The 26,722-nt window shown below is 40.5% G+C and overlaps 1 protein-coding gene across 1 annotated transcript in view; it reads left to right on the top strand.

The window, feature by feature from the left end:
- TRIM37 (tripartite motif containing 37) overlaps positions 1-26,722 on the top strand; it is a 1,136,753-nt gene that overhangs the window by 762,272 nt on the left and 347,759 nt on the right. The window contains exon 19 of the mRNA XM_053707386.1: positions 10,326-10,619. Coding sequence (XP_053563361.1) covers positions 10,326-10,619 — 294 coding nt within the window. The remainder of the gene's footprint in view (positions 1-10,325; positions 10,620-26,722) is intronic.

The following is a 26,722-nucleotide window of genomic DNA, read 5'->3' as shown; positions in this document are numbered from 1 at the left end:
CTGCAACTATGCATGCTCAATCAGTGGAATGGGGATTATGTGGATTTATCTCCTCCAGATAAATCTGGATCAAGAGATCAGAGACTCTCTTCTTTGGTGGTTGTCACAGGATCATCTGTCCCAGGGAATGTGTTTCCGCAGGCCAGAATGGGTTATAGTGATGACAGACGCCAGCCTTCTGGGCTGGGGTGCAGTCTGGAATTCCCTAAAGGCTCAGGGTTTGTGGACTCGGGAGGAGGCTCTCCTACCGATAAATATTTTGGAATTAAGAGCGATATTCAATGCTCTCCAGGCAATGCCTCAGCTGGCTTCGGCCAGATTCATCAGGTTTCAGTCGGACAACATCACGACTGTGGCTTATATCAATCATCAGGGCGGAACAAGAAGTTCCTTAGCGATGATAGAGGTCTCAAGGATAATCCGATGGACAGAGGCTCACTCTTGCCATCTGTCAGCAATCTATATCCCAGGTGTAGAGAACTGGGAGGCAGACTTTCTAAGTCATCAGACTTTTCATCCTGGGGAGTGGGAACTCCATCGGAGGTGTTTGCTCAACTGGTTCGGCTATGGGGCACACCAGAATTGGATCTGATGGCGTCTCGTCAGAACGCCAAACTTCCTTGTTACAGCTCCAGGTCAAGGGATCCTCAGGCTGTACTGATAGATGCTCTAGCAGTACCCTGGTCGTTCAACCTGGCTTATGTGTTTCCACCTTTCCCTCTCCTTCTACGTCTGATTGCCAGAATCAAACAGGCCACGCATGACTTGGTATGCAGACCTGGTGGATATGTCATCTCTTCCACTATGGTCTCTGCCGCTGAGACAGGACCTTCTGATTCAAGGTCCATTCAAGCATCCAAATCTAATTTCTCTGCAACTGACTGCTTGGAGATTGAACGCTTGATTCTATCAAAGCGGGGTTTCTCTGAGTCAGTCATAAATACCTTGATTCAGGCTCGAAAGCCTGTTACCAGGAAAATCTATCATAAGATATGCCGTAAATATCTTTTTTGGTGCGAATCCAAAGGCTTCTCCTGGAGTAAAATCAGGATTCCTAGGATTTTGTCTTTTCTCCAAGAGGGATTGGAGAAAGGATTGTCAGCTAGTTCTCTAAAAGGACAGATATCTGCTCTGTCTATTTTGTTGCACAAGCGTCTGGCAGATGTTCCAGACGTTCAGGCTTTTTGTCAGGCTTTATCTAGAATTAAGCCTGTGTTTAAATCTGTTGCTCCGCCATGGAGTCTAAATTTAGTTCTTAAAGTTCTTCAGGGGGTTCCGTTTGAACCCATGCATTCCATAGATATTAAGCTTTTATCTTGGAAAGTTTTGTTCCTAGTTGCTATCTCTTCAGCTCGAAGAGTTTCTGAACTATCTGCATTACAATGTGACTTGCCTTATCTTGTGTTCCATGCTGATAAGGTGGTTTTACGTACCAAGCCTGGGTTCCTACCTAAGGTTGTTATTTTCAGGAATATCAATCAGGAAATTGTTGTTCCTTCTCTGTGTCCTAATCCTTCTTCTAAGAAGGAACGTCTGTTGCACAACTTGGATGTGGTTCGTGCTTTGAAATTTTATTTGCAGGAAACCAAAGATTTTCGTCAAACATCTTCTTTGTTTGTTGTCTATTCTGGAAAGCGTAGGGGTCAAAAAGCTACGGCTACTTCTCTTTCCTTTTGGCTGAAAAGCATCATCCATTTGGCTTATGAGACTGCTGGACAGCAGCCTCCTGAAAGGATTACAGCTCATTCTACTAGAGCGGTAGCTTCCACATGGGCTTTTAAAAATGATACTTCTGTTGAACAGATTTGTAAGGCTGCGACTTGGTCTTCACTCCATACCTTTTCAAAATTTTACAAATTTGATACTTTTGCTTCTTCGGAGGCTATTTTTGGGAGAAAGGTTTTGCAAGCAGTGGTGCCTTCCGTTTAGGTTCCTGTCTTGTCCCTCCCTTCATCCGTGTCCTAAAGCTTTGGTATTGGTATCCCACAAGTAAGGATGAAACCGTGGACTCGGTACATCATGCAAAAGAAAACAAAATTTATGCTTACCTGATAAATTTCTTTCTTTTGCGATGTACCGAGTCCACGACCTGCCCTGTCTATTCAAGACAGATAGTATTTTTTATTAAAAACTCAGTCACCTCTGCACCTTATAGTTTCTCCTTTTTCTTCCTTGGCCTTCGGTCGAATGACTGGGGGGTGGAGTTAAGGGGGGAGCTATATAGACAGCTCTGCTGTGGGTGCTCTCTACCACTTCCTGTTAGGAAGGATAATATCCCACAAGTAAGGATGAAACCGTGGACTCAGTACATCGCAAAAGAAAAAAAATTATCAGGTTAGCATAAATTTTGTTTTTATAGCAGTTTTGGAAAAATTGTATGCTTTTTTTTTTTTTTTTAAAGGCGCAGTAAATTTTTTTGAAAAATTGTTCTAAGTGTTTAACAACTTTTAAGATTATTGTTAGTCTGTTCAACATGTCTGACATTGTGGATACTAATTGTTCTATGTGTTTAGAAGCCACTGTGGAACCCCCCACTTACGTTGTGTACCTCTTGTACTGAATGGGCCTTACAATGTAAGAAGCATTTTTTAAGTAAAAAAAGTATGCCTAAGGATGATTCTCAGTCTGAAGAGAATCAAGATGTGCCATCCAACTCTCCCCAAGTGTCACAACCTTTAACACCCACACAAGCAACGCCAAGTACTTTTAGTGCGTCTAATGCTTTTACTCTGCAGGAAATGGCTGCAGTTATGTCAACTACTTTCACAGAGGTATTATCCAAATTACCAGTTTTACAGGGTAATCGCAGTAGGTCATGTATTAATGTAAATACTGAATCCTCTGATGCTTTATTATCTATTTCCGATGTTCCCTCACAGTGTTCTGAGTTGGGGCTTAGGGAATTGCTGTCTGAGGGTGAACTTTTAGACCCCGGAAATATATTACCTCAGACAGATTCGGGCGTTATGTCATTTAAATTTAAGCTTGAATGTCTATTACTTAGGGAGGTTTTAGCGACTCTGGATGATTGTGACCCTATTATAATACCATCAGAGAAATTGTGTAAGATGGACAAATATTTAGAGGTACCTACTTACACTGATGTTTTTCCGGTTCCTAAGAGAATTTCGGAAATTGTTAAAAAGAAAATGTTTCCCATATCAGACACCATTCGGGACTTGTGGCAAACGGTCCCTAAGGTGGAGGGAGCTATATCTACTTTGGCTAAGCGTACAACTATACCTATTGAGGATAGTTGTGCTTTCAAAGACGCTATGGATAAAAAATTAGAGGGTCTTTTAAAGAAATTATTTATTCATCAAGGTTTTCTTTTGCAACCTACGGCTTGCGTTGTTCCAGTAACTACTGCAGCAGCTTTTTGGTTCGAAGCTCTAGAAGAGTCTCTGAAGATTGAGACTCCATTAGTTGATATTCTGGATAGAATAAAGGCTCTCAAGCTAGCTAATTCTTTTATTACTGATGCTGCTTTTCAAATTGCTAAATTAGCAGCAAAAAATGCAGGTTTTGCCATTCTGGCGCGTAGAGCGTTGTGGCTCAAATCTTGGTCTGCTGATGTGTCATCAAAATCTAAGCTTTTGGCTTTTCCTTTTAAAGGTAAGACCCTATTCTGGCCTGAATTGAAGGAGATCATTTCTGACATTACTGGAGGTAAAGGTCATTCCCTACCTCAGGATAAGTCTGTTAAAATGAGGGGTAAACAGAATAATTTTCGTTCCTTTCGAAACTATAAAGGAGGACCCTCTGCTTCTTCTTCCTCCACAAAGCAGGAAGGGAATTTTGCTCAATCTAAGTCAGTCTGGAGACCCAACCAGACTTGGAATAAAGGTAAACAATCAAAGAAGCCTGCTGCTGTTTCCATGACAGCATGAAGGGGTGGCCCCCAATCCGGGACCGGATCTGGTAGGGGGCAGACTTTCTCTCTTTGCTCAGGCTTGGGCAAGAGATGTTCAGGACTCCTGGGCACTGGAAATAGTGACCCACGGGTATCAACTAGAATTCAAGGATTTTCTCCCAAGGGGGAGATTTCATCTTTCACGATTATCTGTAGACCAGATAAAAAGAGAGGCGTTCTTACGCTGTGTAAAAGACCTTTATACCATGGGAGTAATTTGTCCTGTTCCAAAGCTGGAACAGGGACAGGGGTTTTACTCAAATCTTTTTGTAGTTCCCAAAAAAGAAGGAACTTTCAGACCCATTTTAGATCTCTAGTGTCTAAACAAATTTCCCATCGTTCAAAATGGAGACTATACGAACAATCTTACCAATGATTCACGAGGGTGAATATATGACTACCGTGGACTTGAAGGATGCATACCTTCATATCCCTATACACAAGGATCATCATCGGTTCTTAAGGTTTGCCTTCCTGGACAAACATTATCAGTCCGTGGTTCTTCCTTTCGGTCTTGCGACAGGACCCAGAATTTTCACAAAGGTTCTAGGGTCTCTTTTAGCGGTTCTCAGACCGCGCGGCATAGCAGTAGCGCCTTATCTGGACGATACTCTGATTCAAGTGTCGAATTATCAATTGACAAAATCTCACACAGACATAGTATTGTCTTTCCTGAGATCTCACGGTTGGAAAGTGAACATAGAAAAGAGTTCATTAGTTCCACGGACAAGGGTTCCATTCTTGGGGTCTCTTATAGACTCCGTAGACATGAAAATATTTCTGACAGAGTTCAGAAAGACAAAGATTTTGAATACTTGCCGAGCACTTCAGTCCATTTATCGGCCATCAGTGGCTCAGTGCATGGAAGTCATTGAATTAATGGTAGCGGCAATGGATATAATTCAGTTTGCCCGCTTTCATCTCAAACCACTGCAGCTGTGCATGCTCGGACAGTGGAATGGGGATTATGCGAATTTATCTCCTCAGATAAATCTGGATCAAGAGACCAGAGACTCTCTTCTTTGGTGGTTGTCGCCGGATCATCTGTCCCAGGGGACTTATTTCCGCAGAGCCTCGTGGGTGATAGTGACAACGGATGCTAGCCTTCTGGGCTCGGGTGCAGTCTTGAACTCCCTGAAGGCTCAGGGTGTTTGGACTCAGTTGGAGTCTCTACTTCCAACTTTCAATATTCTGGAACTGAGAGCAATATTCAATGCGCTTCAGGCGTGGCCTCAGTTGGCTTCGGCCAAATTCATCAGGTTCCAGTCGGACAACATCTCGACTGTGGCATATATCAATCATCAGGGGGGAACAAGGAGTTCCTTAGAGATGATAGAAGTATCCAAGATAATCTGATGGGCGGAGATCCACTCTTGTTATCTGTAGGCAATCTACATCCCAGGAGTAGAAAATTGGGAAGCAGATTTTCTAAGTCGTCAGACTTTTCATCCGGGGGAGTGGGAACTCCATCCGGAGGTATTTGCCTCACTGATTCTCAGATGGGGCAGACCGGAGTTGGATCTAATGTTGTCTCGACAGAATGCCAAGCTCCCAAGATACGGATCCAGGTCAAGGGATCCACAGGCCGAACTGATAGATGCCCTGACAGTGCCTTGGAATTTCAGCCTAGCTTATGTGTTTCCACCATTTCCTCTCCTTCCACGCATGATTGCTCGAATCAAACAGGAGAGAACTTCAGTAATTCTGATAGCACCAGCGTGGCCACGCAGGACTTGGTATGCGGATATAGTGGACATGTCCTCTCTGCCACCATGGAAACTTAAATAAGGACAAGAGAAATGGATAACCCAGAGCACTCTTTATAGCGTGTCAGATAATAGGTGTATTTACAGTGAGGTAATACACAGAGGAAAAATAAAACTTAACATTTATTAAATAAGAGATTAAAAAGTAGTAAATTACTACCAGTGTAGTGTATTAAAAACTGTACTAAAATACAGCAAAGCTGGCAAGCCCAGGAAAGTATCCTTGGAGATGTGACTGCACAAAGTGAAATACCAATGAACTCGAATAACAGAGAGGAAAAAATCTGCTATATAAACACCCAAAAATGCTCGCGGATTGCACTGAAACTATCTAAATAAAGAGGACAAGCCTCACACAAATTAAACTGAGCTGGTGTAATACTGGAGCGGTGTGTAATATAGCAGGAATTCCAACCAATATAAGGTAAATCAATACTACTAGGCTGCAGAGCTCCTAGTACAAGCACCTGATGCGCATTTCGCCATATGCTGGCTTTCTCAAAGGCCTTATTTAATAAATGTTAAGTTTTATTTTTCCTCTGTGTATTACCTCACTGTAAATACACCTATTATCTGACACGCTATAAAGAGTGCTCTGGGTTATCCGTTTCTCTTGTCCATATTTAACTTGTACATACGGATAATGAGCACCCCCCATGTAAATTTTTAGTGGCATAGGTTTATATACCTTATGAACATATGGTCAAGCACATTGAACTGTATATTCTAATTAGAATAATTTGGGGCCTCTAATAGGATAATATCCCATTCCCCCTCTGTTTTGTATACCACCATGGAAACTTCCTTTGAGACAGGACCTTCTCATTCAAGGACCTTTCCGACATCTAAATCTAATTTCTCTGCAGCTGACTGCTTGGAGATTGAACGCTTGATTCTATCTAAGCGAGGATTCTCTGATTCTGTCATTGATACTTTTATACAGGCTCGAAAGCCTGTCACTAGAAAAATCTATCATAAGATATGGCGTAAATATCTTTATTGGTGTGAATCCAAGGGTTACTCGTGGAGTAAAACTAAGATTCCTAGGATTCTGTCTTTTCTCCAAGAAGGATTGGAGAAAGGGTTATCAGCAAGTTCTTTAAAGGGACAGATTTCTGCTTTGTCAATTTTGCTTCACAAATGTTTGGCAAATGTGCCCGATGTTCAGTCTTTTTGTCAGGCTTTAACTAGAATTAAGCCTGTATTTAGACCTATTACTCCTCCCTGGAGTTTGAATTTAGTTCTTAGAGTTCTTCAAGGGGTTCCGTTTGAACCCATGCATTCCATAGATATTAAATTGTTATCTTGGAAAGTTCTGTTTTTAGTTGCTATTTCTTCTGCTCGAAGAGTTTCTGAGCTTTCAGCGTTACAATGTGATTCGCTTTATCTTATATTTCATTCTGATAAGGTGGTTTTACTTACCAAACCTGGATTTCTTCCTAAGGTTGTTTCAATTAAGAACATTAATCAAGAAATTATTTTTCTTTCATTGTGTCCTAATCCTTCCAAGATGGAGCGTCTGTAAAATAATCTGGACGTGGTCCGTACCTTGAAGTTTTACTTACAGTTAACCAAGGATTTCCGTCAATCCTCTTCATTATTCATTGTTTATTCCGGAGAAGTATCATCCTGGCATATGAGACTGCTGGACAGCAGCCTCCTGAAAGAATTATGGCTCATTCTACTAGGGCTGTGGCTTCCACATGGGCTTTTAAAAACGATGCTTCTGTTGAACAGATTTGTAAGGCTGCGACTTGGTCGTCCCTTCATACTTTTTCCAAATTTTACAATTTTGATACTTTTGCTTCTTCTGAGGCTATTTTTGGGAGAAAGGTTCTTCAAGCAGTGGTGCCTTCTGTTTAGGTTCCGGTCTTGTCCCTCCCTTTCATCCGTGTCCTTTTGCTTTGGTATTGGTATCCCACAAGTAAGAATGAAATCCGTGGACCCACCCTGTTCTTTTTAAGACAGATTTATTTATTTTTTGTAAACTTTAGTCACCTCTGCACCTTTTTGCCTTTCCTTTTCTCTTCCTATACCTTCAGCCGAATGACTGAGGGTGGAGGGGAAGGGAGGGGCTATATATACAGCTCTGCTGTGGTGCTCTTTGCCACTTCCTGTAAGCAGGAGGTTAATATCCCACAAGTAAAGATGAAATCCGTGGACTCGTCATATCGTAAAAGAAATTAATTTATCAGCATAAATTTACTTTTTTTCCTTTTTAACAACTTCACTAAGATTAAATGTAAATTGAGACTCACATTACTGACCATTATGGTCAATTCAGCAAAAAACTTATCCCGAAAAATTGGAAGTCACCGCTCCTCCCATCAGTTAATACATGGAGGAAGATCATATCCCAATCTCTCCAATTGGAAAAGTACCACTACACACACGGTAAACATAAAAATGACTATCATTCCATATGCTTCCGTTGGGAAGAATATTTGAATCAAGTATAACAACCAATACGTAGTATATAAAATAAATACACGGTATCTAAATATAGAAACAATAAATTTTTTCGTTTGTATATTGTATTAATACGTTTTTAGGTTTAATCAATTTTAGCTCTGAATAGGGATTGATGTAATTAATTTGATAGTATCAAGTGTACAAATAAATTGTGTCTTAAGCTTTTTTAGCGCTTCTCTACTATTTATTTATAACAACCAATACGACCATAGGACATCTCCTTACACCCACAAACACTTCAGACCAAGTGCACAAACAACTCCTTAGCCAATGGTTCATTAGCTTGCATATTAACAGCATTAGACATGCTTGGAGTCAGCTAATCGATGGATTGCCTTATTTGTTACTGCCCATTATACATTTCAATTCCTCTATAGCTGACACTTTTACACCTACCTGCGAGAACAATATCTTACAATGTTTATCTTCTATTGTTTTGTTCTTTGTATTTGTTGACATGCATTGTTCTGCAGCAAACGATTCTGTAACATGACCTTCCCATAGATGGTCTCATTCATACTGATTTCCTCTTTTTTTTGTATGATTTCAGTAATTTGTTTATACTATTTGCTTCATCTTCAATAAAGCTTTTTCAAAATAAAAAAAATAGATGAGTTTCAGTGCAAGGTGCTCAACTATGTCTTCCTCATTCTATTACGACAAACTAAGACAGCTTACTTTAGTTTCTTCTGAAGGTTTTTAGCTCTTGAAATTTTCTTTTGGGGATTGTAGCTTCTTCTTTTTGTCTAAATCCAAGACGTTTGTCAGGAGATTATTCAACAGACTTTATGAATTTTAGATGTCTAAGCAATTATCTGGAAGCTACTAAGGAAAAGCTTCCATTGAATTTGGTCTGAAATTCTTGGTTTGTGAACTCAGTATTTATCTTTCTTGGTGGTTTAATCATGTGAAATCTATGAGGAAATTGCTGTAGAACAATTCTGCAATTTAACTACTTGATTGGATATTCTCTCAAAGTGTAATCCATTCAGTGTGTGTGCTTCTTCACAAGCAGAATTTGTTTGGGAGGTATTTTGCCACATCCCATGTCTTTGCATTAGTGTATTTGTTACTTACCCACAAGTACAGAATATAGAATGAGGAAGGGTGTTATGGAAAAACTTCACTTAATACTTTCTAGTATTTTTTTTTTTTATGCTAAAGAATGATGATGATTTGAAGGTGATCAGTTTAGTTGCACAGTTTTCTATACAATGTTTGATTATTCTATTTCCCAAAGTTGTTATGAATATATTTTACTATCATATATTCAGTCTTCCTGACTGTCCCTTCTGGTAACTCATTTCCACACTTGTTAATGAACTACGAACTTAAAAGAATGCCATGTTATTGTATATATACAAGTTCTTTAATAAATGTTAGATACTTTGGAATGTCTGGATTTCCTACATCCAATGATGGGTTAAAGTTGAAAAAGCAAATAATAGAGAGGTTAAATGTAAGTGATGGTGCATAATGACAATGGCATTAACCTCTCTGCTGCCACAGAGTACACCTAATTTATTAAACCCCTGAATCGAAAGCATCTCCAGTCTCCACCACAAAAGTCCACTTTACTATATACTAAGTATTTCTACCACTACATAAACCATTTAGCTTAATCCTCACCACTTTATTAAGGCCCAGTACCACAACATAAACAAAAGAGAGACCACTATACTCAGCTACAAATTGTTGCTTATGTCTACCCCCTCTGCAAACTTTTCACACTGTTTCCTTGTCTCCGAACTCCCTCAATATACTCCCAGAAACATCTAACACCAAATTATCCCTATTCCTTGACTCAGGCCTTCCTCTTGAGCAATAGAGACCCTTCTCTACCACCCTCACTGTTACCATTTGACAACCATAAAACGTCTGGTAGCCCAAAGTAAGCTACCTAAGTCAACTTTATAGCATATCCCCTTTTGTTTCTGAATAATTGGGACACCCTCTGTGTACAGTTTGCTTTAGTTTATTTTAATAATCTAAGCACTTTCTAGTAATTTCATCCTTAAGAAGTGAGACATCACATTTGCATTACAGTTTGCATATTCGATTCAATTAAATAACACTTTAATAGAAAACAAAAAAATTCTAAACTTATGAGTAATCTGAAATTTACACATATTATGTTTGAAACATCTGGTATTTTGTTTTTTCTTCCTCTTAAGCATCATGCTCTCGCAAAGAGAGAGATCAGCGGAGGCAGCAGACATCCTGGCGGGTTAGTCCAGATCTGAAAATGCTGAAGCAATACAAGACCCAAGTATTAGAAGTTCGCAGCAAGCTTTCTGCTGTGAAGAGCCAACTCTGTGAGGTCAGGAGCAGCAGTTCTGGGGTCAGTGAAAGTCAAACCACAGGCTCAGGAGACCACATGAGCAGTTCTGAGGGGTGCAGCAAATTACAAGAGCTAGGAATTGAGTTACTCAGGAAGTCTTCACTGGCAAGCTGTTATGTGAGAAATTGTAAGTAAACATTTGCATGTAGTATATGTAAAATATACTGAATGGGCCCAATCATATTTCACTCTTCTTATCTGTTTTTTGTAAAATAAAACAGTGTCAACTGTAGTTTAAAACTGTAAAAGTATTTGTGTGCACACTTCAAAATATGGTATGTTGTAAAGTACAGATGCACACGCAAGTTTTAAGCTGAGGATAGGATCTAGAACAATGGTGAGCAATTATTATTATTTGCAGCCTACAAATCCTCAGGAATTTTAACCCTTATAAAAGAGTTTAAAACTACTATGATTATTATTGAGGATAAACAATATATAAGTACCTTATTTCTTTCATATGGTTGGTGAGAGTCCACGATCCATTAATCCTGGGAATTACCTTACTCTACCACTAGGAGGAGTCAGAGATTACCAAGTGCCCTATTAGGTTAAAGGGACACTGAACCCATTTTTTTTCTTTCATGATTCAGATAGAGCATGACATTTTAAGCAACTTTCTAATTTACTCCTATTATCAATTTTAATTTGTTCTCTTGCTATCTTTATTTTAAAAGCAGGAATGTAAATCTTAGCAGCCAGCCCATTTTAGGTTCAGCACCATGGATAGTGCTTGCTTACTGGAGGCTGACATTTACCCACCAATAAGCAGCCCAGGTTGTCAACCAAAAATGAGCCGACTCCTATGCATCACATTCCTGCTTTTTAAAGAAAGATAGCAAGAGAACAAAGAAAAATTGATAATAGGAATAAATTAGAAAGTTGCTTAAAATTGCATACTCTATTATGAATCATGAAAGGAAAAAAATTGGGTTTGTGTCCCTTTAAGAGGTTAAAGGGACACTGAACCCAATTTTTTATTTTTTTTCGGGATTCAGACAGAGCATGCCATTTTAAGCAACTTTCTAATTCACTCCTATTATCAATTTTTCTTTATTTCACTTGTATCTTTATTGGAAAAAGCAGGAATGTACTGTAAACTTACGAGCCAGCCCATCTTTGATTCAACGCCTGGGTAGCACTTGCTGATTCGTGGCTAAATATAGTCTCCAATCAGCAAGATTATTCAGGCTTTGGTCTGTATTAAACCTTTAATCAAGCTAATTTGTCCTCCATGCAATCTTAACTTGGTGTTAATGGTTTTGTAGGCTCCTCCTTTTGAACCTATGCATAAGGTGGATTTTAAGCTGTTTTCTCGTAAAGTGTCATTTCTTTTGGCGATCTCTTCTGCTAGAAGAGTTTCTGAAATAAATGCTCTTTCTTTTGATCCTGACTTTTCATCAGAATAAGGCATTTTATGGGTTAATTTTTAGACAACTTTAGCAGAGAGGTAATTGTTCCTTCTTTGTGTTCTTTGTGTCCTAATCCCAAGAATGCTTTAGAGAAATCTTTGCATACTTTGGATGTGGTTAGGGCATTTAAATATTGCATTGATGGTACTAATGACTTTAGACAAACTTCTAGTTTGTTCATTCACTTTTCTGGTCCTAAAACCCTTACGGTTTCTTTGGCCTCTTGGTTGAAACTTTTGATTTACAAGGCTTACTTGGAGACAGGTCAGCCTCCACCACAGCAGATTACTGCTCTTTCTACTAGGTCAGTTGCCACATCTTGGGCCTTCACGAATGAGGCTTCAGTTTACCAGATTCCTACCATTTTGATGTTTTTGCTTCTTCAGAAGCAGTCTTTAGTAGGAAGGTTCTTCAGGCAGTTGTCTGTTTGATTTTTTTGCCAGTTTGATTTATTTTAAAGTAAATATAACTTTTCATGAATGAGTTCCCGGTTTTTAAAATTACTATTATAAACAGGGGCACTTTCTTTCATGAAAGTTTACAGCGTTTTTTTTAAAATACTTAACTTTTTCTTCTTCCAAGCCGGACCAGCGATCCCCCGTCCGCTTCTCATGCTGTACTTAGCACAGCAATGACAAAACCGTCTTCCTCCAATCACGGCGTGACTTCAGAAAATGTTTGCTCTGGGGGGAAGCCATGATTGGAGGAAGCCGGATTCGTAATTTCTGACATAAGTGCAGAGGCGCTGCGGGCGGGGGGATCGCTGGTCTGACTTGGAAGAAGAAAAAGGTAAGTATTTTAACAAAACCGCTGCAATTTAAACTTTCATGAATGAAAGTGCCCCTGTTTTTAATATTATTTTTAAAAACAGGGCACTCATTCATGTAAATTTACATTCACTTTAAGTGCGTAAAAAATTAATTGGGGTGGATTTAATTTCTCAGTGAAAAAATGTTTTTCTTTCTAATGACACCGTGAGTCCACTGATCATCATAATTACTGTTGGGAATATCACTCCTGACCAGGAGGAGGAGGCAAAGAGCACCACAACAAAGCTGTTAAATACCACTCCCCTACCCACAATCCCCAGTCATTGTCTTTGCCTGTAAATAGTTGCAAGGAGGTGGTAAAGTTAGGTGTCTGAATGAATTTCTTGAATCAAGAGTTTATTTTCAAAGCAGAGCAGGTTGTTCTGATCTTTGCTGGGATCTAGCCGTAGTCCATGTCAGTCTCTTCAGTAGAGCAGTGGTGACTTTTAAGCATTTGGGAACTTGTGGGGTATAATCTCAAACAGTTTGTTGCTGCCCTTTTTGGAAAGCCTGTGTAGGTTTATACAGTCTTTCTTTTTTCCACAGGTCCATTGGAGGAGGATGACTCTTAAACTTTGTGTATATCCAAAAAATGCAGCAGCACCACTTCTCATCCAAAAAAAGTTCCTTTATTAGCACATAGTGGGAGCAGGTAAGAAATAGAACAATGTTTCGGGTAGTCAACCCTTAGTCATGTTCACATAGTGTTTGTAAGTCCTAATCACCTTTAAATATCTAACAGCCAGGTGAGACCACACCTTTCCACTAAATTACCTAGACATACATATCTCTTAATCTCTACTGACATCTAGTGGTCTAAACCTATATCAAAAATACAATTTATTTATACAAAAATAAGGTGTTTATTTTTAAAAAGAGAACAGTCACATTTGTTGAAGAGCAGATATAAAAATGTCAAAATACAAAATTTAATACCAGAAAGGGAATTGTACAGTATTAGAAAATATGTTACTCTATAAAAATACACTTAAATCTAATTCCCTGTTCATGCCATTGGGGATTAAAGTGTCTAATTTATTAATCCAAAATGCCTCACATTTTTTGAGAAGCAACTCTCTATTACCACCACGTCTGGGACTCTGTATGTAATCTATTATTTGGAATCTTAATTGTGCAATAGAGTGCCATTTAGTTAAAAAATGGTGGGCAACTGGGGCCTTTAGGTCTCCTGTCCTAATGTTAGATTTATGTTGGACTATTCTGTCCCTCGCTCTCTGGGTCGTCTCTCCAATGTAAATAAGCCCACACGGACACTTGATTAGATATATAACAAAATTGGCATTACAATTATAATATCCCTTGATCTTAAATTTCTGTCCCGTAAGGGGGTGGATAAATACATCACCTTTTCTTTCATGTAATTAGCAAGAGTCCATGAGCTAGTGACGTATGGGATATACATTCCTACCAGGAGGGGCAAAGTTTCCCAAACCTCAAAATGCCTATAAATACACCCCTCACCACACCCACAATTCAGTTTTACAAACTTTGCCTCCGATAGAGGTGGTGAAGTAAGTTTGTGCTAGATTCTACGTTGATATGCGCTCCGCAGCAAGTTGGAGCCCGGTTTTCCTCTCAGCGTGCAGTGAATGTCAGAGGGATGTGAGGAGAGTATTGCCTATTTGAATGCAGTGATCTCCTTCTACGGGGTCTATTTCATAGGTTCTCTATTATCGGTCGTAGAGATTCATCTCTTACCTCCCTTTTCAGATCGACGATATACTCTTATATATACCATTACCTCTGCTGATTCTCGTTTCAGTACTGGTTTGGCTATCTGCTATATGTAGATGAGTGTCCTGGGGTAAGTAAGTCTTATTTTCTGTGACACTCCAAGCTATGGTTGGGCACTTTGTTTATAAAGTTCTAAATATATGTATTCAAACATTTATTTGCCTTGACTCAGAATGTTCAACTTTCCTTATTTTCAGACAGTCAGTTTCATATTTGGGATAATGCATTTTAATTTAACATTTTTCTTACCTTAAAATTTGACTTTTTCCCTGTGGGCTGTTAGGCTCGCGGGGGCTGAAAATGCTTCATTTTATTGCGTCATTCTTGGCGCGGACTTTTTTGGCGCAAAAAATTCTATTTCCGTTTCCGGTGTCATACGTGTCGCCGGAAGTTGCGTCATTTTTTGACGTTATTTTGCGCCAAAAATGTCGGCGTTCCGGATGTGGCGTCATTTTTGGCGCCAAAAAGCATTTAGGCGCCAAATAATGTGGGCGTCTTATTTGGCGCGAAAAAATATGGGCGTCGCTTTTGTCTCCACATTATTTAAGTCTCATTTTTTATTGCTTCTGGTTGCTAGAAGCTTGTTCTTTGGCATTTTTTTCCCATTCCTGAAACTGTCATTTAAGGAATTTGATCAATTTTGCTTTATATATATGTTGTTTTTTCTCTTACATATTGCAAGATGTCTCACGTTGCATCTGAGTCAGAAGATACTACAGGAAAATCGCTGTCAAGTGCTGAATCTACCAAAGCTAAGTGTATCTGCTGTAAACTTTTGGTAGCTATTCCTCCAGCTGTTGTTTGTATTGATTGTCATGACAAACTTGTTAAAGCAGATAATATTTCCTTTAGTAAAGTACCATTGCCTGTTGCAGTTCCTTCAACATCTAAGGTGCAGAATGTTCCTGATAATATAAGAGATTTTGTTTCTGAATCCATAAAGAAGGCTATGTCTGTTATTTCTCCTTCTAGTAAACGTAAAAAATCTTTTAAAACTTCTCTCCCTACAGATGAATTTTTAAATGAACATCATCATTCTGATTCTGATGATTCCTCTGGTTCAGAGGATTCTGTCTCAGAGGTTGATGCTGATAAATCTTCATATTTATTTAAAATGGAATTTATTCGTTCTTTACTTAAAGAAGTACTAATTGCTTTAGAAATAGAGGATTCTGGTCCTCTTGATACTAATTCTAAACGTTTAGATAAGGTATTTAAAGCTCCTGTGGTTATTCCAGAAGTTTTTCCTGTTCCTAATGCTATTTCTGCAGTAATTTCCAAAGAATGGGATAATTTGGGTAATTCATTTACTCCTTCTAAACGTTTTAAGCAATTATATCCTGTGCCGTCTGACAGATTAGAATTTTGGGACAAGATCCCTAAAGTTGATGGGGCTATTTCTACCCTTGCTAAACGTACTACTATTCCTACGTCAGATGGTACTTCGTTTAAGGATCCTCTAGATAGGAAAATTGAATCCTTTCTAAGAAAAGCTTATCTGTGTTCAGGTAATCTTCTTAGACCTGCTATATCTTTGGCTGATGTTGCTGCAGCTTCAACTTTTTGGTTGGAAACTTTAGCGCAACAAGTAACACATCGTGATTCTCATGATATTATTATTCTTCTTCAGCATGCTAATAATTTTATCTGTGATGCCATTTTTGATATTATCAGAGTTGATGTCAGGTTTATGTCTCTAGCTATTTTAGCTAGAAGAGCTTTATGACTTAAAACTTGGAATGCTGATATGGCTTCTAAATCAACTTTACTTTCCATTTCTTTCCAGGGTAACAAATTATTTGGTTCTCAGTTGGATTCCATTATTTCAACTGTTACTGGTGGGAAAGGAACTTTTTTACCACAGGATAAAAAATCTAAAGGTAAAAACAGGGCTAATAATCGTTTTCGTTCCTTTCGTTTCAACAAAGAACAAAAGCCTGATCCTTCATCCTCAGGAGCAGTTTCAGTTTGGAGACCATCTCCAGTCTGGAATAAATCCAAGCCAGCTAGAAAGGCAAAGCCTGCTTCTAAGTCCACATGAAGGTGCGGCCCTCATTCCAGCTCAGCTGGTAGGGGGCAGGTTACGTTTTTTCAAGGAAATTTGGATCAATTCTGTTCACAATCTTTGGATTCAGAGCATTGTTTCAGAAGGGTACAGAATTGGTTTCAAGTTGAGACCTCCTGCAATGAGATTTTTTCTTTCCCGTGTCCCAGTAAATCCAGTAAAAGCTCAAGCATTTCTGAAATGTGTTTCAGATCTAGAGTTGACTGGAGTAATTATGCCAGTTCCAGTTCCGGAACAGGGGATGGGGTTTTATTCAAATCTCTTCATTGTACCAAAGAAGGAGAATTCTTTCAGACCAGTTCTGGATCTAAAAATATTGAATCGTTATGTAAGGATACCAACGTTCAAGATGGTAACTGTAAGGACTATCTTACCTTTTGTTCAGCAAGGGAATTATATGTCCACAATAGATTTACAGGATGCATATCTGCATATTCCGATTCATCCAGATCATTATCAGTTCCTGAGATTCTCGTTTCTGGACAAGCATTACCAGTTTGTGGCTCTGCCGTTTGGCCTAGCTACAGCTCCAAGAATTTTTACAAAGGTTCTCGGTGCCCTGCTGTCTGTAATCAGAGAACAGGGTATTGTGGTATTTCCTTATTTGGACGATATCTTGGTACTTGCTCAGTCTTTACATTTAGCAGAATCTCATACGAATCGACTTGTGTTGTTTCTTCAAGATCATGGTTGGAGGATCAATTTACCAAAAAGTTCTTTGATTCCTCAGACAAGGGTAACCTTTCTGGGTTTCCAGATGGATTCAGTGTCCATGACTCTGTCTTTAACAGACAAGAGACGTCTAAAGTTGATTGCAGCTTGTCGAAACCTTCAGTCACAATCATTCCCTTCGGTAGCCTTATGCATGGAAATTCTAGGTCTTATGACTGCTGCATCGGACGCGATCCCCTTTGCTCGTTTTCACATGCGACCTCTTCAGCTCTGTATGCTGAAGCAATGGTGCAAGGATTACACGAAGATATCTCAATTAATATCTTTAAAACCGATTGTTCGACACTCTCTAACATGGTGGACAGATCACCATCGTTTAATTCAGGGGGCTTCTTTTGTGCTTCCGACCTGGACTGTAATTTCAACAGATGCAAGTCTCACAGGTTGGGGAGCTGTGTGGGGATCTCTGACGGCACAAGGAGTTTGGGAATCTCAGGAGGTGAGATTACCGATCAATATTTTGGAACTCCGTGCAATTTTCAGAGCTCTTCAGTTTTGGCCTCTTCTGAAGAGAGAATCGTTCATTTGTTTTCAGACAGACAATGTCACAACTGTGGCATACATCAATCATCAAGGAGGGACTCACAGTCCTCTGGCTATGAAAGAAGTATCTCGAATTTTGGTTTGGGCGGAATCCAGCTCCTGTCTAATCTCTGCGGTTCATATCCCAGGTGTAGACAATTGGGAAGCGGATTATCTCAGTCGCCAAACGTTGCATCCGGGCGAATGGTCTCTTCACCCAGAGGTATTTCTTCAGATTGTTCAAATGTGGGAACTTCCAGAAATAGATCTGATGGCGTCCCATCTAAACAAGAAACTTCCCAGGTATCTGTCCAGATCCCGGGATCCTCAGTGGAGGCAGTGGATGCATTATCACTTCCTTGGAAGTATCATCCTGCCTATATCTTTCCGCCTCTAGTTCTTCTTCCAAGAGTAATCTCCAAGATTCTGAAGGAATGCTCGTTTGTTCTGCTGGTAGCTCCGGCATGGCCTCACAGGTTTTGGTATGCGGATCTTGTCCGGATGGCCTCTTGCCAACCGTGGACTCTTCCGTTAAGACCAGACCTTCTGTCACAAGGTCCTTTTTTTCCATCCGGATCTGAAATCCTTAAATTTAAAGGTATGGAGATTGAACGCTTGATTCTTGGTCAAAGAGGTTTCTCTGACTCTGTGATTAATACTATGTTACAGGCTCGTAAATCTGTATCTCGAGAGATATATTATAGAGTCTGGAAGACTTATATTTCTTGGTGTCTTTCTCATCATTTTTCCTGGCATTCTTTTAGAATACCGAGAATTTTACAGTTTCTTCTGGATGGTTTAGATAAGGGTTTGTCCGCAAGTTCTTTGAAAGGACAAATCTCTGCTCTTTCTGTTCTTTTTCACAGAAAGATTGCTATTCTTCCTGATATTCATTGTTTTGTACAAGCTTTGGTTCGTATAAAACCTGTCATTAAGTCAATTTCTCCTCCTTGGAGTTTGAATTTGGTTCTGGGAGCTCTTCAAGCTCCTCCGTTTGAACCTATGCATTCATTGGACATTAAATTACTTTCTTGGAAAGTTTTGTTCCTTTTGGCCATCTCTTCTGCCAGAAGAGTTTCTGAATTATCTGCTCTTTCTTGTGAGTCTCCTTTTCTGATTTTTCATCAGGATAAGGCGGTGTTGCGAACTTCTTTTGAATTTTTACCTAAAGTTGTGAATTCCAACAACATTAGTAGAGAAATTGTGGTTCCTTCATTATGTCCTAATCCTAAGAATTCTAAGGAGAAATCGTTGCATTCTTTGGCTGTTGTTAGAGCTTTGAAATATTATGTTGAAGCTACGAAATCTTTTCGTAAGACTTCTAGTCTATTTGTTATCTTTTCCGGTTCTAGAAAAGGCCAGAAAGCTTCTGCCATTTCTTTGGCATCTTGGTTGAAATCTTTAATTCATCTTGCCTATGTTGAGTCGGGTAAAACTCCGCCTCAGAGAATTACAGCTCATTCTACTAGGTCAGTTTCTACTTCCTGGGCGTTTAGGAATGAAGCTTCGGTTGACCAGATCTGCAAAGCAGCAACTTGGTCCTCTTTGCATACTTTTACTAAATTCTACCATTTTGATGTATTTTCTTCTTCTGAAGCAGTTTTTGGTAGAAAAGTACTTCAGGCAGCGGTTTCAGTTTGAATCTTCTGCTTATGTTTTTCGTTAAACTTTATTTTGGGTGTGGATTATTTTCAGCAGGAATTGGCTGTCTTTATTTTATCCCTCCCTCTCTAGTGACTCTTGTGTGGAAAGATCCACATCTTGGGTAGTCATTATCCCATACGTCACTAGCTCATGGACTCTTGCTAATTACATGAAAGAAAACATAATTTATGTAAGAACTTACCTGATAAATTCATTTCTTTCATATTAGCAAGAGTCCATGAGGCCCGCCCTTTTTTTGTGGTGGTTATGATTTTGTATAAAGCACAATTATTCCAATTCCTTATTTTATATGCTTTCGCACTTTTTTATCACCCCACTTCTTGGCTATTCGTTAAACTGAATTGTGGGTGTGGTGAGGGGTGTATTTATAGGCATTTTGAGGTTTGGGAAACTTTGCCCCTCCTGGTAGGAATGTATATCCCATACGTCACTAGCTCATGGACTCTTGCTAATATGAAAGAAATGAATTTATCAGGTAAGTTCTTACATAAATTATGTTTTATCATGTTATTACAACTGGAGCAATTGAGGCAAGGGAAACAACCATTTTTCTCAGCAGTAATATATCCCAATTTAGATTTCTTTTTTGAGCCAACATCAGCCTTATCAATTTTATCTTTTAAACTAGGGAGTCTAGTATAGGCTGGCATTGGCGGTTGGCGAAATGCTGGTACCCCAGGGTTGCACTCTCTTAAAACATACCAGTGCTTCCTAATGATCCTTTGAATTTCTGTACTACAGGTGCTGTACTCAGACACAAATACTATCCTGTCAGGGTCCTTTCTCTTATGGGTATTTCCAATATTGGCCCTTCCATCAGGTAACTGTACCACCTTATCAATAGTCTCCTGAATCAAATCAGTAGGATACCCTCACTGCACAAATCTAGTACCCAGATTAGATTTTGAGTTAATTTTGAGTGAAGATGGACCAAGAGGCCCTGCATATTACTTGTACTTTGTGTTTTGATACTAATGTAGAACCACCAATCCATTTTTGTTCCTCATGTATTGAGAGAAATTTACATTACAGTGATAGACTTTTTGAATCTGAGCCATTATTGCCTAAGGCAGATGCTGTTCAGGCTATGCCGCAGCTTTTTCCTCAGGCTTACCAAACTTTGTCAGCCTCACATGCAGTGCCCTGCGTTTCCTCTCATACTCCTGTTGGAGTTACTTTGCAAGATATGGCTACCCACATATCTTCAGCGGTTTCTGAGGCTTTGTCTGCTTTCCCTATGCTGCAGGGGAAGCGTAAGATGAAGTGTAAGCATTCAGTGAGTAAGGTTTCTGATTCAGTTGTAGCTATGTCAAATGTTTCTTTCCATAAGTCTGAGGAAGATACTTCTTTGGCGTCTGAGGTCTAAGACTCTGACAGTGTAATTCCTTCTTCTGATGATGAAGTTGTATCCTTCAGGTTTAAGCTAGAACACCTTCGTTTGTTGCTTAAGGAGGTTTTCTCTACTTTGGACGACTCTGACATGATTGTCGTAGTGACTCCTAAGAAGACTAGTATGCTGAATAAGCATTTTGATGTTCCTTCTGCAAAGGAAATTTTTCCTGTACCAGACCGTTCTTCAGAGATCATTGCACGGGAGTGGGAGAAACCTGGGATTCCTTTCTCTCCTTCTCCTATTTTCTAGAAGATGTTTCCAATTGCTGATTCTATCAAGGAGTCTTGGCAGACAGTTCCCATGGTGGAATGAGCTATTTCCACCCTTGCTAAGAGGACCACTTTTGCCATTGAGAAAAGCTGTTCCTTTAAGGATCCTATGGATAAGAAGTTGGAGGCATTACTTAAGAGGATGTATGTTCACCAGGGGTTGCAATGGCAGCTTGCGGTCTGTATTGCTACTGTCACTAGCGCGGCGGCTTATTAGTTTGAGGCTTTGTCTGATTCTATTCAGACAGATACTCCTCTTGAGGAGATCCAGGATAGGATCAAGGCTCTTAAGTTGGCTAATTCTTTTATTACGGATGCTTCTCTACCGGTCATCAAGGCTTTTCTGTACTGGCGCGCAGAGCTTTATGGTTGAAGTCCTGGTCTGCAGATGTGTCCTCTAAGTCTAAGCTTTTGTCGATTCCTTACAAGGGTAAAACCTTGTTTGGGCCGGGTTTAGCTGAAATTATTTCTGATATTACGGGAGGGAAAGGCCATTCTCTCCCTCAGGATAAGAGGAATAAGCAGAAGGGTCGTCAGAGTAATTTTCGTTCTTTTCTAAATTTTTCAGGTAAGCCTTCCCCCTCCTCTTCCAAGCAGGAACAGTCTAAGTCCTTCTGGAAGTCCAACCATTCTTGGAGTAAGGGGAAGCAATCTAAGAGGCCTGTTACTGACTCTAAATCAGCATGAAGGGTCTGCCCCCGATCCGGGAATGGATCTTGTGGGGGGCAGACTCTCTATTTTTTCACTCAGGCTTGGTTTTGGGATGTTCCGGATCCTTGGGCGGTGGACATCGTGTCCCAGGGTTACCGGTTAGAATTCAAGGCCTTTTCTCCCAGGGGCAGGTTCCTTCTCTCCAGGTTATCTGTAGACCAGATAAATAGAGGCGTTCTTACGTTGTGTCCAGGATCTTTCCGACATGGGAGTGATAGTTCCCGTTCCAATACAGGAACAGGGTCTGGGATTCTATTCCAATCTGTTTGTGGTTCCCAAAAAGGAGGGAACCTTCAGACCAATTTTACATCTCAAGAGTGTAAACAAGTTTCTCAGAGTTCCGTCTTTCAAGATGGATACTATTCGTTCCATTCTTCCTTTGGTTCAAGAGGGTCAATTCATGACAACGGTAGACCTGAAGGATGCATATCTGCATATTCCCATCCACAAGGACCATCACAAGTTTCTGAGATTTGCTTTCCTAGACAGGCACTTTAAATTTGTGGCTCTTCCGTTCGGTCTTGCAACAACTCTCAGAATTTTCTCAAAGGTTCTGGGAGCATTGCTAGCGGTGCTCCGTTTGAAGGGTGCTGCAGTGGTGCCTTATCTGGATAACATTCTGGTTCAGGTGCCATCTTTTCAAATAGCAAGCTCCCACACGGAGTTGTTGTCTTTTCTGCGCTCCCACAGATGGAAGGTGAATTTAGGAAAAAGTTCCTTGATTCCTGCTACAAGGGTGTTGTTCTTGGGAACCATAATAGATTCTCTAGAGATGAAGATTTTTCTGACAGAAGCAAGAAGAACAAAGATCTTCAATTCTTGTCTTGCCCTTCAGTCTTCTCCTCGGCCGTCAGTGGCTCAGTTTATGGAGGTTGTTGGTCTGATGGTGTCAGCTATGGACATCATTCCTTTTGCTCAGTTTCATCTCAGGCCTCTGCAGTTATACATGCCGAGTCAATGGAACGAGGATTATGTGGATCAGTCTCCGCCAATATATCTGGATCAGGCGTCAAGGGATTCTCTTCTGTGGTGGTTGTCTCAGGATCATCTCTCTCAGGGAACTTGCTTTCACAGTCCTTCCTGGGTGATTGTGACCTCGGACGCCAGCTTGTTGGGATGGGGAGCAGTCTGGGGCTGGTTGAAGGCTCAGGGTCTATGGACTCAAGAGGAGTTGGTTCTTCCCATAAACATCCTAGAGGGCAATCTTCAATGCTCGCCTGGCCTTAGTTAGCTTCAACCCAGTTTATCAGGTTTCAGTCGGACAACATAACCTCAGTGGCTTATGTCAATCATCAGGGAGGAACTCTGAGTTCTTTGGCCATGATAGAGGTAGCCAAGATTATTCAATGAGCTGAGACTCACAACTGTTGTCTGTCTGCAATTCATATTCCAGGGGTGGAAAATTGGGAAGCGTATTTTCTGAGCAGACAAACGTTTCATCCGGGGGAGTGGGAGCTTCACCCGGAAGTGTTTTCCAGCTTGGTTCTCAAGTGGGGCAGCCAGAGCTGAATCTCATGGCTTCTCGTCAGAATGCCAAGCTTCCAAGGTACGGGTCGAGGTCAAGAGATCCTCGGGCTGTGTTAATAGATGCTCTGGCAGTTCCTTGGAACTTCGGTCTAGTGTATGTTTTTCCTCCGTTCGCTCTCCTTTCTCGGGTTATTGCTCAAATCAGACAGGAGAGGGCGTCAGTGATTCTTATTGTTCTGGTGTGTCCTTGCAGAATCTGGTATGCGGATCTGGTGCAGATGTCATCTCTTCCACCTTGGACACTTCCGTTGAGGAAGGACCTTCTACTTCAGGGGTCCTTCCTTTATCCAAATCTTGTTTCTCTGAAGCTGACTGCTTGGAGATTGAACGCTTGATATTATCTAAGAGTGGGTTTTCTGAGATGGTTATTGAGACTATGATTCAGGCTCGTAAGCCTGTGACTAGGAAGATTTACTATAAGATATGGTGTAAATATCTGTATCGGTGTGAATCCAGAGGGTTTTCTTGAAGTAGAGTTAGAATTCCTAGGATTTTGGCTTTTCTCCAGGAGGGTCTGGAGAAGAGTTTATCTGCAAGTACTTTGAAGGGCAAAATTTCTGCTTTATCTGTTTTGTTACACAAGTGCCTGACGGATGTGCCAGATGTTTAATCTTTTTGTCAGGCCTTGGTTAGAGTCCGGCCTACGTCAAGTTTGTTACTCCACCTTGGAGTCTTAATTTGGTTCTTAGAGTTCTTCAACGGGCTCCGTTTGAGCCTATGCATTCTTTGGATATTAAGTTGTTATCCTGGAAGGTTTTGTTTTTGGTTGCTATTTCTTCGGCTCAAAGAGTTTCAGAGCTTTCAGCGCTGCAGTGTGAATCTCCTTTCCTTATTTTTCATTCTGATAAGGTGGTAATGTGTACTGCCTTAGGTTTCCTTCCTAAAGTGGTTTCGGATAGGAATATTAATCAAGAAATTGTTGTTCCCTCTTTGTGTCCTAATCCTCCTCCTCATAAGGAGTGTTTTTGCACAACCTTGATGTGTTTCGTGCGTTTAAGTATTATTTTCAGGGACTAAGGATTTTCGCCAGTCTTCTTCTTTGTTGTTTTTTCTGGGAAGCCCAAGGGTCAGAAAACTACGGCTACTTCTTTCTTTTTGGCTGAGCAGTGTTATTTGCTTGGCATATGAGTCTGCTGAACAGCAGCCTCCTGAGAAAATCATGGCTCACTCCACGAGGGCTGTTTATTCTTCTTGGGCTTTCAAAAATGGAGCTTCTGTGTCTAATTTAGTTCAAACTTTTGGTATTCATTTACAGTTATAGAGGACTCTGATGTTGAGATTCAAGTGTTTTTTTAATTCAGATTCTATTTATTGTGACGAATACGAACCGGCCCAGATGACGCATGACACCGTTCTAGTAGGCCCAATTCCTTGGGACCGAGGAATCAAGGGGTCGCTGAGCCATCCACCTCTGGGGGTTCTGTCCCTCGAGTGACAATTTCCCTACCACTTTCTGTTACTACACATGCGGGTGACCCAGATTATGCTTATCCTTCCCTGGAGGGTGGTTTGTTCCCTCCGGAGGTTGTGGCACGTTTCCGTATCCAAATTCTTATGACGTTGGCACATCTACAGCTTCCAGATGTCTGCTTAGATTAGTGTTTGTGTTCCGTCAACCCGGGTTCCCTAGGCATGGGATGGCCCGTTCAGTTATCTGGGGGAGCGACTGGTCCTGAGGCTCCTGTAAAGGTGTGCTGTGTTTTCGGTACAGACTGGCGTGCTTTCGTGTTCTGCATTCTGGCATTGTTGGATGATCCCATCCTTAATGGATATAGTGGTTCTGGGTCTTCCTCTCCGAATAGCTCTCGGAATTAATTATAGGGGGATGAAGTAATCTCTTTATAATCTGATTTGAATATCTTTTCCTATCCTGAGCTTTGTCGGGCAGGGTTCCGTTGGGCTGGTCCTGCGGGTGTGCCTGTTGTCATTCGGCGTTAACCTACGGGTTGCCTTTTCTTTTAATCCGGTTAGGATGTTTTTTATTTGATTTTACAAGCTCATGTTTTGTTTTATATTCCTTCAGGAATTTTCTCTTCTGGAATCGATACTCGTGATTTCATGATCGCACTGGTTACTTCTATGGACGCTGTTCTGGGGACGTATTAGTCCTCTGTTTGTCGTTTATTCTCCCTTCCTGGGGGTGTGTATCTCAGCCTTGCAAGTAATGGCTGAGGTTCAGCTCCTTATGACTTGAGGCTTAAATTCGGTCTTGTGGCGCTTGTCTGCCTGGCTGGTCCGGTTTTGGCTCTGAGTGCTTGAATTACTGTTTGTGTTTGTTTATTATCTTGTGTTTTTACATGTTTCAACTAAGCTTTCTGTAAGGACCTGCGGGTCCATGGGGCATGTGGGACTGTTTCAGTCCTCATCGGCACAAGCTGGTCGTTTTGGACTCAGAGTTTAAGTCCGTCCACTCTGTAGGTTCCGGTTCTTCAGGATTGAGTGTTTTTCCTTCCCCACTTGGGTTGAGGATTGGAGGTTTTGGACCTCTTTGCCGTCGTTTTGAGTGGTCTTGCCTTCCAAAGGCTATTGGACTTGTTCCTTTTTTGGGGACTCTTCCTTAGGGTCTAGTTCTCTGCTCTGGGTATATTTTCTCCTTAGCGGTTAAAGGACGCCATATGGGATGCTTCTTTTTCTGGGGGTTTGCGTTCCTTATTGGGATAATGGCTATTTCTCTTGTTAAGTGTATCCAGTCCACGGATCATCCATTACTTATGGAATATATTCTCCTTCCCAACAGGAAGCTGCAAGAGTCCACCCACAGCAAAGCTGCTATATAGCTCCTCCCCTAACTGCCATATTCAGTCATTCTCTTGCAAGCCTCAACATAGATAGGAGGTCGTGAGAGTCTGTGGTGCTTTCTACTTAGTTTATTCTTCAATCAAAAGTTTGTTATTTTTAAATGGCACCGGAGTGTGCTGTTTATCTCAGGCAGTATTTGGAAGAAGAATCTGCCTGCGTTTTTCTATGATCTTAGCAGACGTAACTAAGATCCATTTGCTGTTCTCACACATTCGGAGGAGTGAGGTACTTCAGAGGGGGAATGGCGTGCAGTTTTTCCTGCAGATAAAGTATGTGCAGTAAAATATTTTTCTAGGAATGGAATTGACTAAGAAAATACTGCTGATACCGAAGTAATGTAAGTAAAGCCTTAAATGCAGCGATAGCGACTGGTATCAGGCTTATTAATAGAGATACATACTCTTGTAAAAATGTGTTTTAAAACGTTTGCTGGCATGTTTAATCGTTTTTTAACATATGTTTGGTGATAAAACTTATTGGGGCCTAAGTTTTTTCCACATGGCTGGCTTAAATTTTACATAGAAACAGTTAACTGAAGCTTCCCACTGTTGGCTGTGGCAGTTTGTTGTGT

The sequence above is a fragment of the Bombina bombina genome, chromosome 3 (genome assembly GCF_027579735.1).
Source record: "Bombina bombina isolate aBomBom1 chromosome 3, aBomBom1.pri, whole genome shotgun sequence".
Classification (NCBI taxonomy): domain Eukaryota; kingdom Metazoa; phylum Chordata; class Amphibia; order Anura; family Bombinatoridae; genus Bombina; species Bombina bombina.
Note: the sequence above shows the minus strand (reverse complement) of the source record. Positions and strands in the feature narration are given on the sequence as shown.